Source organism: Homalodisca vitripennis, chromosome 5 (assembly GCF_021130785.1).
Source record: "Homalodisca vitripennis isolate AUS2020 chromosome 5, UT_GWSS_2.1, whole genome shotgun sequence".
In the NCBI taxonomy this organism is placed as follows: Eukaryota; Metazoa; Arthropoda; class Insecta; order Hemiptera; family Cicadellidae; genus Homalodisca; species Homalodisca vitripennis.
The window spans coordinates 103,436,340-103,450,040 of NC_060211.1; the positions used below are offsets into that span (position 1 = coordinate 103,436,340).

At 32.1% G+C, this 13,701-nt stretch overlaps 1 protein-coding gene across 1 annotated transcript in view; it reads left to right on the forward strand.

The window, feature by feature from the left end:
• Window positions 1–13,701, forward strand: part of LOC124363566 (RING finger protein 207-like) — a 50,391-nt gene that overhangs the window by 4,997 nt on the left and 31,693 nt on the right. The window contains 3 exon segments of the mRNA XM_046818820.1: window positions 3,850–3,998; window positions 6,836–6,942; window positions 8,700–8,861. Of these exon segments, the coding sequence (XP_046674776.1) occupies window positions 3,850–3,998; window positions 6,836–6,942; window positions 8,700–8,861 (418 nt within the window).

The window sequence follows — 13,701 nt, forward strand, 5'->3', positions numbered from 1 at the left end:
CATGAGGAAGAATTAGGGCACTAATCTCAAAGTCATGTTCTCGCGGAAGAAGGGGAGGCCAGCTCTGAACCAGCCTCTCCAGTCGAAGCAGGCGGCAGGGGTGGCATACTCTTGTTGAGGCTAGCAAGAACCTCTGATAGTTAGGGAACAAACCCTACCAAACTCCAACGGTCATCTCCGCAGTAGACCAGACTTATCAACCACCCTTGCCCCTGCACCCCAGAATCTCAACATTTGCGGTTAGTGATGTGCCGCTCCTGGACGTCCATAAGGTTGCCCAGATTTAAGTGACACATCGGTTTTTGCTGTGCCCAGTGGTAGGTTATGCCCTGCTGGGCATATACCAACAGTTATAATTTAGTTATATCGTTTGTCAATATTGATATAAAAACCAGGTCCGCTTATCTTACTCAAAGAAACAGTTTTATTGCAGTTTGGCAAATAATTGATCTAGGTTGTTATCAAAAACAGATTAAGTTAAGGTATCTGAAAACTATATTGTTATAATGAAAGACATCAAGGTCATTATTTCTAAATTCTGGCCTAAAAATATTTTTATCATTTAAAAAGAAAATAAAAGTTTTCGAATATGTGAAATATTTAAGATTGATAGCCTTTGAAGTATATTAAACACATAAGGGAGAATAAACAGGGCCTGAAACCAGTTCTAGGTGAAGAAACAATAAAATTATTGATCAGTCAAAATTTTATAAAGCTGTTACCAATTATAAACAGCGCTGAAGTGTCTAGTGCTGGGTGTGAACAATAAATTTAATCATGGCATTGCTAAGGTTTTCTCTTTAATTACAACACACAATGTACAGTATTATTGACAAATCCTGTTCATTGAAGAAAAAAGAACTTTGTTTTGGTTTACACCTTCAATAATACACAAGTTAAAGGAAAACTACAGTGTAAATATAAAGCTTTCAATTCAGAATATGATTATTACAGATTTAAGCACCAGAGAACCGCTACTAAACATGAAGTAAAAATTTCTTATCATAATTATATAAATAGAAAATTCTATTACAAAAGATATCACTAAATTCAGGAATTTATTCAATGTAAAAGGTTGGAGAACAGTAAATTAATAATAATGGTATAACTTTAACCAGAGAGGCAATAGTTGGTGCTTTTAGTGATAATTTTAGTTCTGTGTACGAGAAATATACATCAAAGCCAAGTGTGGAGTCTGTGATGGCAGATCTGTGTCCTGTCACCTTAGAGGACAATATTCCAATATAGGACAATAAAATATTCCACACATTATTCACTAAGACGTGTAAGATGCCATTATAAAACTAAAGTTTAAATGTACCAATGGCCCCGATCTTCTTCCTCAATATTTATTTAATTGTTGTTTGGAATTGCTAACTAAACCATTAACCTATTCAATCTGAGTTTAAACATTAAAGTTTTTCCAGAAAAATGGAAGATCAGTATAAAATGATTCCAACATTTAAGAGGGGTAAAAAGATACAAATTATAAACTACAGCCCAGTGGTGGTTTATCTGTACCTAAAATAAGCCTAAGCTTTTCAGACAATAGTTCAAACATTTTTATTCATTCCACCTAAAAAAAATATATATCTCCTGCACAAAATGGTGATGTACCCATAAGATCTGTCTGTAAAAATTTACCTAATTTTACAGGTTATATCTATCTTCTCGGAACTGGATTCGGAAACTCAGATGAATTCTTAATTCTGTTAAAAAACTTCATAATTATGAAATTTCATCTGGTCTGTTAAGAGTTTTGTAAGACTTACTTCATAAATAGGAAACAGTTTGTGTTTTACAACGGCTTCAGATCATTAAATTTTATTGTTCAATCAGGAGTTCCGCAAGGATCAAATCTTGGTCTGACCTGTTTACAACATTTGATAATTGAAGTATTTCTTCATCTGAAGCACTTTTATTTGCAAATAATTTAAAATTATTCTAATACACAAGGAACAATGTTGACACTGTTGATCTGCAAAGAAATCTTAGTAATGTGTTTCAGTGGAGTTTATAGAACATAATGTGTTTTCTTTAATTCCCCAAATTGTCAGTATCACTTTCATGAAACCTCCTAATTTTGTTAAAAATTATTATTTTTAAAATGGCACAATTTTTTCTAGAGTAAATGGTGTAAAGGATCTACGTTTTATCATTGATTCTTCCTTATCATTTCTCACATAGAAACATTTATAAATTCCAGAAAATCATGAGACTTATAATTAGACAAAGTTTTAACTTAAAAAAAATTTAATTTACTAAAAATACTTAATAATCCCTTGGTCCGGTTGAGAATTGAAAGTAATGCTATTGAGTAGAATCAAATTTACATAACTTATGGAAAGAGTGCTCCCAAGATGCTTTGGAAAGAGTTAAAAAAATATTTTTAAGATTCTTATATTTTAAATGCTTTAATGTTTACATGTATGCGGTTCCATACAATGAGTTACTTGAGTTCAGATTTGTGTTTAGCAGTAGGAACAAACTCCTCTCCTCTATTTTCATACAACCACTTATATTGTGGGGGGGGGGGTTGATCTTACAAATTATTAATCAATGTAGGCTCAGATATTGAAATGTTTTACAATTTCGCTAGATTATTTTAAATTGAAATATTTAGAGACTCTTTATTCCTAATGATATATCATATATCTTATCAGTTTTACTGTATAGTAGTTATTGCTATTGTGTTAAAATGATTATACTGTGTAATTAATTAATATTATTTTATTGTGAAAGTATATTGTATATATAAGTATAAGTATATGGTTTATTGTTATGATAGATTCGGTATAGTTCACATGGTTCCTTCTTTCAATTAAACCTGTTAAATATGACCTATTACAATAGTTTTGTACTTATTGTCTTTATCTTAGTAAACTAGTTCCCTGTAAATCCAATATTACAAATTTAAGTTTTGGAAAAATGACTGGAAAAAGACAAAAGCTGTGCAGTTTCTTATTCTTGGAAAACGTACTAATATTCAGTTGATCTAGATATGTCCAGAAAAACTAGAAATTATTTTATCATTTTTATATATTATAAATAAAATAAAACAAATTGCCTTTTACTGTCAGCGTTTCTCAATTATGTCTAATTTTCAGAACTACCCTAGTCACTTAAATCCAATAGTATTTTAACAAAACTACTCTACAAAATACTTATATACTATTCTACAAAATATTTATAATCCTTTACAAATATTTACAATATATATTATAATCCTTTACAAGCTCCCTTAACCTACACTTAAATGTTTCTTGAGACAACATTTTGAGGTACCCAGGGAGGCCATTGTACATGATTGGCAAAAACTAGAAGAAACTCAGCTTCAAGTCTAACAGAAGGGAAGTGGATCTGACGGTCATTACAAGTGCTGCATTCTAAGACCTCATACTAAAATTTTGGAATCTCATATAAATACTGTGATTTCCAGTGAATCAGTACTTTTGTGAGTCATGCAGTTAGTCAGAATTCTATTGCAATTGGATCCATTTGGAACATTTCGACAACATCTCTACAGGGAGAAACATGATCATATCGTCTCAATGAAAAGACAAAATGGATGAATGTGTTTTGTAGGCAATGTTTTCTTTGAATTTCCTCCCTAGAAATACTATTCCCATAAGCAAAATAGCAATAATAAATTAATGCTAAAGCCAATGACTGTACTAGCTACAGTTTTGTTGACTCTGAAAACAGATTTCTGTACAGACCACTCAGTCATGATCAGTAGACGTCATGAACCTTTTGTGTTTATTTATAAATTAACTAAGTCTATAGACTCGGTTTATTTATTGTAATCCTTTCTCATGTTTGTACTTAAAAATGGTATAACATTTTCAGCCAACCAACTCAGCTGAAAGATAACTCTTCAGTGCCCCCTTCAGATCTGCTGATGAGGCAGCTTATCGAACTTGCCAACACTGAGAACCCACCTTGCGCAAACTGTGATAAGCGTGACCGAGCGTCTATGTACTTCTGCAGTACTTGTGGTCAGTGTCTTTGTATGAGTTATGGTATATTATATTACTGTGTGTATCTCATTTCAGAATGAAGTAAAGGCGTTTTCAGGATCCGGTTCAAAGAGTAATTGAAATACATTCAACATTGTATCTGTGGTAAAATGTGATATTAGTAAATAAAGTAAGAATTTAATTCACCACATTATATAATTTGACAGACAACAAGTGTTAAAGAAAAAGGGTATTTTAGAAAACCCAATGTAACCAAAAAGCAGAAAAAAATCTTTTCAAAATAAATCGTTGATATTGTTCTCATTTTATGAAAACTATGAAATAAATAGAGTAATACCTGGTGTTAAAGACTATAGTTTCCCGAAATGAAAATATGAAAACAAAAATATCAAAATGACTATTTTGTTTTAATTTTCAGGAAGCTTTTTCATTGATTATTCAATCCTGCTCAGAAACTAACATTTCAGTTCATAAAATTCATAAGAAATGTAACCAGACTGGTCTCAATGGAAGTATAATCTCATATTATAATAATATTTCAAATTGTTATGCAATAGCTCATCAATATTACTTAAGTTGATAATAGGAATTCACATGCCCTTATTTAGTAACTGCACCCCTCATTCCCACTCACCCCTTTCCATCATCCACCAGCCAGCCCAATACAGGAGTATGAATACACAACATCGATGCAACGTGATACTATCAAACAAATAGGTATAAAAAAACAGAGTGTGTGTATTTATTCCATTTGTTTCAATGTTGGACAATTTCACGTTGCATTATTGTCTGCGTATTTGTACCGTAACGCATACATTAAATTACACCACTCGCATGAGGGACCAAATTATGATATAATATACATCTAACATATTTTTACTTCATTATTTCTATAAATTATAATGGCATTTCTTTAATAATTCTCTGTTAGTTGTGAAGTTTACATAATTAAACATGAAAAACATCTGGATTTTTAAAATTAGTCCTATTCATATTCATAAAATTGTAAACAACAATAAAAATAATTACAGCAAAGAAATTGTTAGATTTAAGTCTCTCTTTGAATTTAAAAATGACATTTAACTTACTCAAATAAGCTTCCCTTCTAGCTCGCACATGAGTAATATCATCAATCACTTCATTGACAGTTTGTTATGTCTTAGTTTTGATAAATGTTCTAGTTGCCATGGGCCTGTAGAAAACACTAACATGAATGTTATGCTTGATTAAACTACAATTAAGGAAGTAAGTTTTACAAAATTCTTAGGGATTTATATAGACAAAAAATTAAAATCTAAGGGCAATGTTCTGTAAATTAAAAAATTTTTATATTACAATATTGACATTAGTGACAACTTAATGCTGCTATACCATTAAAATATTTGTTATTGTTTTATTTAGATAACTCCAGTGGAAGGAGTGCGAATATCTCTTGGACTCTTAGCATGTCTCATGCTAACCTTGGCTCTGGCTTACAAAATTCTATACAATTCTGATATGCGATGTAAAGTTCCTAATGTTGTTATGTTGGTTTGATACGGAATAACCCTTTAGGTAAATTTAAAACTGTTGGCTCGATGTAAACAACATTTGTAGTGAGTGAGAGATGGGGTAGAGAGGAGACAAGATTGGAACGTATGGTAATGGAGCAGTACCTTTCGACTGTCACAAAACAATTCTCAAGTATGATTAACCCTTTTAACCCCGGCCACTAAATCAAGTGATGTGCCAGAAATCCCAAGCCATTTTCAGACAAAATGTAAGGGTTTTGTAAAAAATTCATAACTCAGTTATTTTTTAAGATATTTAGGTAATTCTTTTTTTGTTTTACTTCTATATACATGTAGCTTACAGAATTATACAAATAAAATTATTATTATGAAAGTATTTTTTTTTACATACATATACATATATAAACAAATAAAAAAAATGAAAAAAAATTCAAGTTTGATCATGGAAACCATATAGATAAAAAAATATTTGACACGAAAATACCCATTTCCTTTATGGTACATTTAATCCTTAATAAAAGGAAACAAAAATTATAGGCCTACCTTATTTAAAAGTGAAGTAACATAAACTTTTGTAAAGCCGTGTAAATTTTTCTTTTTTACCATTTCTGGGCAAAGCAATGTAACAAGACCTTTGAAATTCACAGCACTTAAAATAAACATAAAACCAAAGTTATTTCTGACAAAATAACTAAAACTGTTCATAATCTAAATTAAAAAAAAAAAGTTTTAAAACAATATTTACATCAGTACAAAATGTTTTAGCACTTGTGGTCACCAAAACAATTGGGGTGAATTGTTTGTTTGCAACTGAGTTACTAATTAGTGTATTTTCACTTACGGGAGACTTTGAACAATGTCTTTTACTCATTTTGAAATCAAACAAATAATAAACTAAACTTTAACTGCCGTACTTTACACTGCTTTAACCTAAAACTGTGATGAAAAACGGAATATTCACAACCACGTGATATACAGCTGTCTGCAACAAGCGTGTGAGCAGTCAGTCGAGACGAACTGCAATTGCGTAGTCACAGACTGACAACATATGAAGTCAAACCATTACAAACTAATATATTTCGATGCAAAATATCTTTGTGCATAAGTCTATGAAATTTCAAAGCATTTGGTGAAATAGGTGGCCAGTAAAGTTATAAAAAAGTGCACGTCCGCACTATACGGACGTCGGGAGTTGCCGCCATTTTTACGACGTCCGTATAGTACGGACGTCGGGGTTAAAAGGGTTAACTGACCCTCATAATGTTGATTAAGTGACATATTTGTTAATACACAAATTACAACTATGTAAATATGCCAAAATAATGGAACTATGAATACTTGCAGGTCAGGCACTCTGCAATCATTGCCGTGAAAACACCCACCGGGCTAAAATGTTTTCCACTCATGACATTGTTCATATGTCTAAATGCTCAAAGGAAGTTCATAGAAGAGTAAGTATTTTACTTATAAAGTTGGAGCAGTCATGTTGTTTCTGAATCCTTGGATATAGTGTGTCCTATTATTACACAATTTAATTTGATTGTTTGGATATAATTTTTCATTTCATTTTTTTTGAGAAGGCTGAAACCTGTTTTACACTAGTTAATTTCAATGGAGTTATTCTATCAATGGATGGACTGATACAGTAGGAACCCTTTTAAACTAATGCAGGAAACAGTCCTGAGAGGAGTTATGCTTGGACCTGAAACGTTAATGCTTAAGAAATTTATTTTGTCACAGTGAAGTTGTTTGACAATTGAACTCATTTAAGAATAGGCAATAGTGAAGATCATTCCACGATGTGGCATATGAAGCAAAGACATCTTAGTGTGTCCCTTTTCTTCCCCTTCCCTGCAGGCTAGGAAGCAGTGATCATTAGATTAGGGGTTCAAAGTAGTGGACATAATGGTCATTTGGAATCCCGACCAAAAAGCTACACAATTATTTTATTTATTCGTATTGGTTTTAAAACAACCAACGTAGAACTTCACTGGAGTAAAACAGTTCTTACCCTTCCTCCTTCTTTTCTAAAGTAGGATGAAATAAAAATTTCAAACATAAAGCTCAGTGCTTTAGAGCAAAAACTAATCTATGGTCCAAGTTTCAAATATCTAGCTCAATGGGAAGAGCCCCGTACTTTGTGTCAGTAGTGGCTCAGTCTCCAGTCATTCAGCTATGTGTTATAGTTATTATCTTCTGCTGTTTTAATGCTTTTTTTTTAGTAGTAGTTTATTAAATCTCATAAATATCAAGATAATGGAAAAATATTAAATTGAAAAAACCCATTTTGTATACATGATCACATTATTTTCTTAGTTTATTAAAAATGAGGATTCTAAGTTAACCTCTAAAACATTTTCCATTTAGCAAATAAAGGTATTTATATTTCAAATTTTAACAAAGAATGTTTATGAGAGTCGAAAGGTGTGTTTTGACGTGTTACAGTGTGTGATACATAGTGAACAATGTATAATATTCTTCATGTAACATGTTATGTGTCAACTGTTTTCAAGACATGCCTACAGAGGCTTGACTTCACAGTGTAATTCATGTACAATACATGAGAGCACTAGGATGTGATGTGTTGTATCATGCATGGTGAGCTGTACATAGTGTTGTTTATGTCACAATGTAATATGATATGTGTTAAGTGTTTCTAAGACAACCCTTCAGATATTCAGTGTCACTATAGTTCATGTACAATACATGAGAGCACTAGGATGTGATGTGTTGTATCATGCATGGTGAGCTGTACATAGTGTTGTTTATGTCACAATGTAATATGATATGTGTTAAGTGTTTCTAAGACAACCCTTCAGATATTCAGTGTCACTATAGTTCATGTACAATACATGAGAGCACTAGGATGTGATGTGTTGTATCATGCATGGTGAGCTGTATATAGTGCCCTTTGTGTCACATGTATTGTGTTATAGTTATTATCATGTATTAACATGTATGTGTTAAGTGTTTCTGAAATCATCCCTCAGAGATTCAGTGTCACTTTGTAGTTCATGTACAATACATGAGAGCACTAGGATGTGATGTGTTGTGTTATGCATGGTGAGCTGTACATAGTGCTGTTTATGTCACAATGTAATATGATATGTGCTAAGTGTTTCTGAGATAATCCCTCAGAGATTCAGACTCACTCTGTAGTTCATGTACAATACATGAGAGTACAAGGATGTGATGTGTCGTGTTACAGTGTGCGATGCACGGTGAGCAGTACATAATGTTCTCCATGTCACAACGCAACATGTTATGTGTGAACTGTTTCCGTGACACGCCTGCAGAGGCTCGACTTCACTGTGTAGACATCGACACTGCATACACTCAGTGCTCCAAGAAACTGGAGTCTTCTCTCTTGGTAATTTGGACAATGTAACAGTCAATCAGTTAGAAATCGAATAACTTCCATATACTGTTTTAAATATGAACACAAGTGGTTCATGTATTGTAACTGTTGGATAACATTATGATTCAAGGTTCATTTTGTTCTTCTGTGTATATGTCATAGAATCACTAGGAATGGCAAAGAGTTTTTAAAGAGAGTTCCAGCTTTATATATGTATTTCCTGTGTGCGTGTGTATGTCACTGAACTCCTCCTAAACGGATCAATAAAAAAAATGCTAGGGAGAAGGTGTAAGTCATATCTAAGGATGATGACATAAAATGTTTCATCAAACAGTGGAAAAACCTTTGGGAAAAATGTAGGAGTTGTAATGTAGAGTATTTTGAAGGGAATAAGGTTTTTTTGTAAAAAATTTGTAAATATATAACTTAAAAATAATAATTCCTGTTTCTTTTGGGTACCCCCGTAGTCTTCTCAGACACGTGTATATACATGAGGTGTATAAATGTGTGTGCGTTTATTTTTTAATTGGGGAAACAAGACAAACTCGAATACGGCACTAGAAGTACCTTACACCGGATTAAACTACGGTTGTAAGTATACACTTTTTAACATATTTTCTTGATCGTGGTAGCATGGCAAACTCAATCATGGCGTAGAAAATATAATTCTTTCAAATCTTACCTACACGCAGAGCCTAAAATAAGAACCATTAGCAATTTTGCTTATCATTTGAAGCTGTTAACCATGAACTATAAAATTATATATATCTAATATAAGCTTACTTCAATTATTAAAGTTCACCCCACGCTGCATTATATCATTAATTGCTATTGTCTTCGGCTTAAGGATTCCTCCACACTGGCCTAGAATAGTTTAGTTGTTACTGAAATTGTCAGAGTAATTCAATAAATTATCATGGAATGTTGGAGGGAAATTCAAATCATATAACAACGGTTTTACTCAATGACTTCAGGGTCCCAAAACACTGTTTTTTAAACTTAAATCAAAAATGGATCAGGAGATTGAAATAGCTTTGAGTGACTATCAATTACCTCAGGAGTGTTTAGAATGTCATAGAAAAAGAATACATGAATATAGTGTCCTGTTTATCAACAAGAAATTGCGTGTGAAACCACGGCTAACTGGTAGTAACACTATAAATTTGCGTTTTCAATATTAAAATCTGGTCATAATTATCAGTAGTGTTAATTATTCTGTCTGTAAGTTTTCTAACATTGAGAAAAGCAATGTGAATAAAGAGTTTATAACAAAGTTTTGTGTACCATATTCTAAAGTATTGTATTGGAAAACCCTAATATTTTATCAACAACTTAAAATCTCAGTGGAAGAGAAGTGTCGATCGGCGGTTGGTGGACACATCACATAGAGTGTGGTCAGAGTTTCAGGGTAGTCTAATAATATATTAACACACACGGCAGAGTTTTTACCTCTATATCAATGTTAATATATTCTGTTCTTAACTGATTATACAAGTATAACTGTTAGTGGAATTAATAAATTTTCCTCAGCATAGTTAAAATTAGTTTATTAACTTTATTATTGTCAAATTTCTTTGTTGAGGAGACATCTTGTTTGTGATTGGTATAAAGTGTGAACAGCACTTTTATTTTTTCTTATTTGTATTCACTCTTATATGACCGAATAATTACCACAGTAACATTTTGCTTATTATTATAGATAGAAATCACTATATTTTATTCACAACACACGTATTAGATTCTACTGTATTGATTTGAGTATTAAGCTTTACATGTAACATTACATGAAGATTATTTAATTTAACCAGTATTGTCTCTAGTTGTACTGGTCACGACCATTATTACTGTACGAGAAGTAAAGATAAACAGTCTTGAGTGGCCGAACAATACTAATAGTCCAGGAGAAATAGCAGTTCAAAATGGTCAAATAAATAAATGTTTTCTTACAGCAAACTAATGGCACAATTTAGTCAAATACATCATAAATAAATAAAAAAAAACATTCCGAACCAAAATCGTCTATTAGGAGGTATAGGAGGGGTGGTTTTTAGGGGTGAAAATGGTTTTTTGCTATTTGTGACTAAACAATGCATCCTATTGAAAAAAGTCAAATGAAAAAGTTGTTGGAAATAAAAAAATCTACAACTTATGTAGTAATCATTTTTGCCCTAACCTCAAAAATTTAAAAAAAAATCCAAAAAACTTGTTTTTTGTTTTTAATTTTTTTCTTTTACAAAAATGGTTCGATTGAGCTGAAAGTTTGATCAAATATACTTTGTGCTATTCTAAAAATACTGTATTTTTTCATTACGAAATATTCAGCCGTTATCATAAAATTTCACTTGAAAAATAAATTTTTATAATTTTCAATCACCATTTTGAAACATTTTTTTTTTATCAAAAAAGGTTCTGTGACGGCTCATTTTTTTCGTTTTTTTTTTTATCTATTTTGAAGAAATTAAATAAAAAATATGTAGTTTAATTGAAAAAACTGCAGAAAAATTGAAAATAAACAAAATATTGATATTTTTCATTATACATTGTATTATTTACGTGGAAAAAATTGTTATTATTTATTTAAATTATAATTTTTTTTATACCAGTGCTATTTGTAAGCATTAAGCAAAATAATAATGAATCATGCATATTTAACAATTACGTGGAAATTTTTAAATTTTTAAATAAATCAAAAAACAGAATTCAAGTCCTAGTAATTTTTTTTTTTAATTTGTACTTTTCATCATATATTATTTTATTTTTTTACAATATTTTTTACAATTCTTATTGAAATTGAATCAAGAAACCATTATTTCTTTCCAGAAGTTTTTTAAAAATATTTTATGTACATTTTTTTTAGTTAACTTAAAAATATAAATATCTTTTTTTTTCATATTCTACGTCATCTGATCGTGATTCATACCATATTCTACTCAATTTTTTCCCTGCTTTTTTTTAAATGTAATGATTGTATCTCCTTTCATTGAAGTAAACACAAGATCGTTATCAAAACTATCACTCAATTTTTTTTAAATGTATTTAATGTTGGGATATCACCATCAAAATCTTCTTTAATTTCGTTAAGGGAAAATTGGCACTCGGATGAATTTTTTTAAGTAATACACGCAATAACTTATGAAATCTTTAGAATCTACACTCGATGTATGTCTACAAGATGTTGAGCTTGTCCCATCATAAAAAGATGACATGCACCTATTATGATAATAAGCTTGAACTTCATCTGATTCTTTGAGAAAATTCAGTCTAACTAACAGACTTTTATTAAATGATTCTGAAACATCTCTTTCCTTTAAAGTTGATAATTTGTTTTTTAGTCTCAACCTTCTGCATGCCGTGAAATGCTCTATTTTGGTTACAAGGTTCTTCACAAAAAATACAATGACGCTCAAAATCAAAATCACGTGCTTCTTTCATAATAGACAATAGACAATAGACAAACTTCTTTATTAGCATATTCATCAAGAACAGTAATAGAGTCAGAAATTAGATAAACTTGTTTTGGAAAAATAATTTTTGAGTCCGATGATGCATCACATTTGAGAGCGATTGTTGAGTTCCAGTTGAAGCCTCCAGTCTTGGTTCAAGAATTCGTCAATGGTGTAGAAAGGCTGTCCAACAAGCAAGTCATGGAGTGCTTTTTTAAAAGGGTTACCCTGAAGCTCTCTTAATGGTTGTGGTAGATGGTTCCATAGCTTTCGCCCAATGTAGGTTGGTTTCTCCTCGAAAAGTGCTGTGCGGTGTATGGGTAGAGTGTAGCTTGTTGCATAACGTGTGTTGTAGTGATGAAGGTCCTTTCCAGTTTTGAGATTCTTCTGGTGTGCATACATGATAACTTCTTGGATGTATAGCGCAGTAACAGGTTATCTGGAGTGTCTGGAAGGCATGTCTGCAGCTCTGCCTTGGTTCTAAGTCAGCCAAAACTCGGATGGCTTTTTTCTGTAGGGTAAGAACTCTATTAAGGTTTCCAACTGAGGAGCCACCCCAAACCGCAAGTCCATACCTCAAGTGAGTTTCTACTAATGAGTAGTAAGCTGTTTTGGCTGATTCCAAGTTGCTGATCCATTTAATGCGTCGAACAACATATATTCCAGATGCTAATTTTTTGCAGACATTGTTCACTTGCTCAGTCCAGGTTTAGGTTTCTGTCCAGAATGACTCCAAGAAATTTTTACATGATTTTCAACTGTTACATTGGCGATGCTGGGAGTAGTGTCTCTTTTCTTACTGAAATTAATTTGTATTGTTTTTTGTGGGTTTATGGCCAGGTCATTTGTTTTACAATAATTCAGAGCCTTGTTTTAGAGAGGCTCATGTAGCAGCTGCACAAACACCTTCTGCAGTGAGATTCCTTATCAGGAGTGTTGTGTCGTCTGCGTACATTACACATGATGTATTATTATCTTGGGTATGTGTTGGGAAATCATTTACAAATAGAATAAAGAGGACAGGGCCCAGTACAGACCCTTGTGGAACTCCTCGGAGAATAGGAAGTGGTTTTGACTGGTGTGTTTTTGTAATTCCAAGTGTGGTTGTCTGTACCTCAACTACTTGGGTTCGTCCTGATAGGTAGCTTGCAAACCATTTATTTGCTGTGTCTGTGATTCCCAGTAATGTTAGTTTCCTTAAGATGAGGTCATGTCCCAAACAGTCGAATGCCTTACTATAATCGAGAAGAAGTGCGGAGATGTATTGTCCTTTGTCTATTTGGTCAATAATGTCTTCAATTAGGCTGATTATGGCAGAAATGGTAGATTTTCCCTTTGGAGAATCCATGCTGGCAGTCGTTGATTAAATTTAGCTTCTTGAGGTGTGTCATAAGTCTGATGAGGACAAC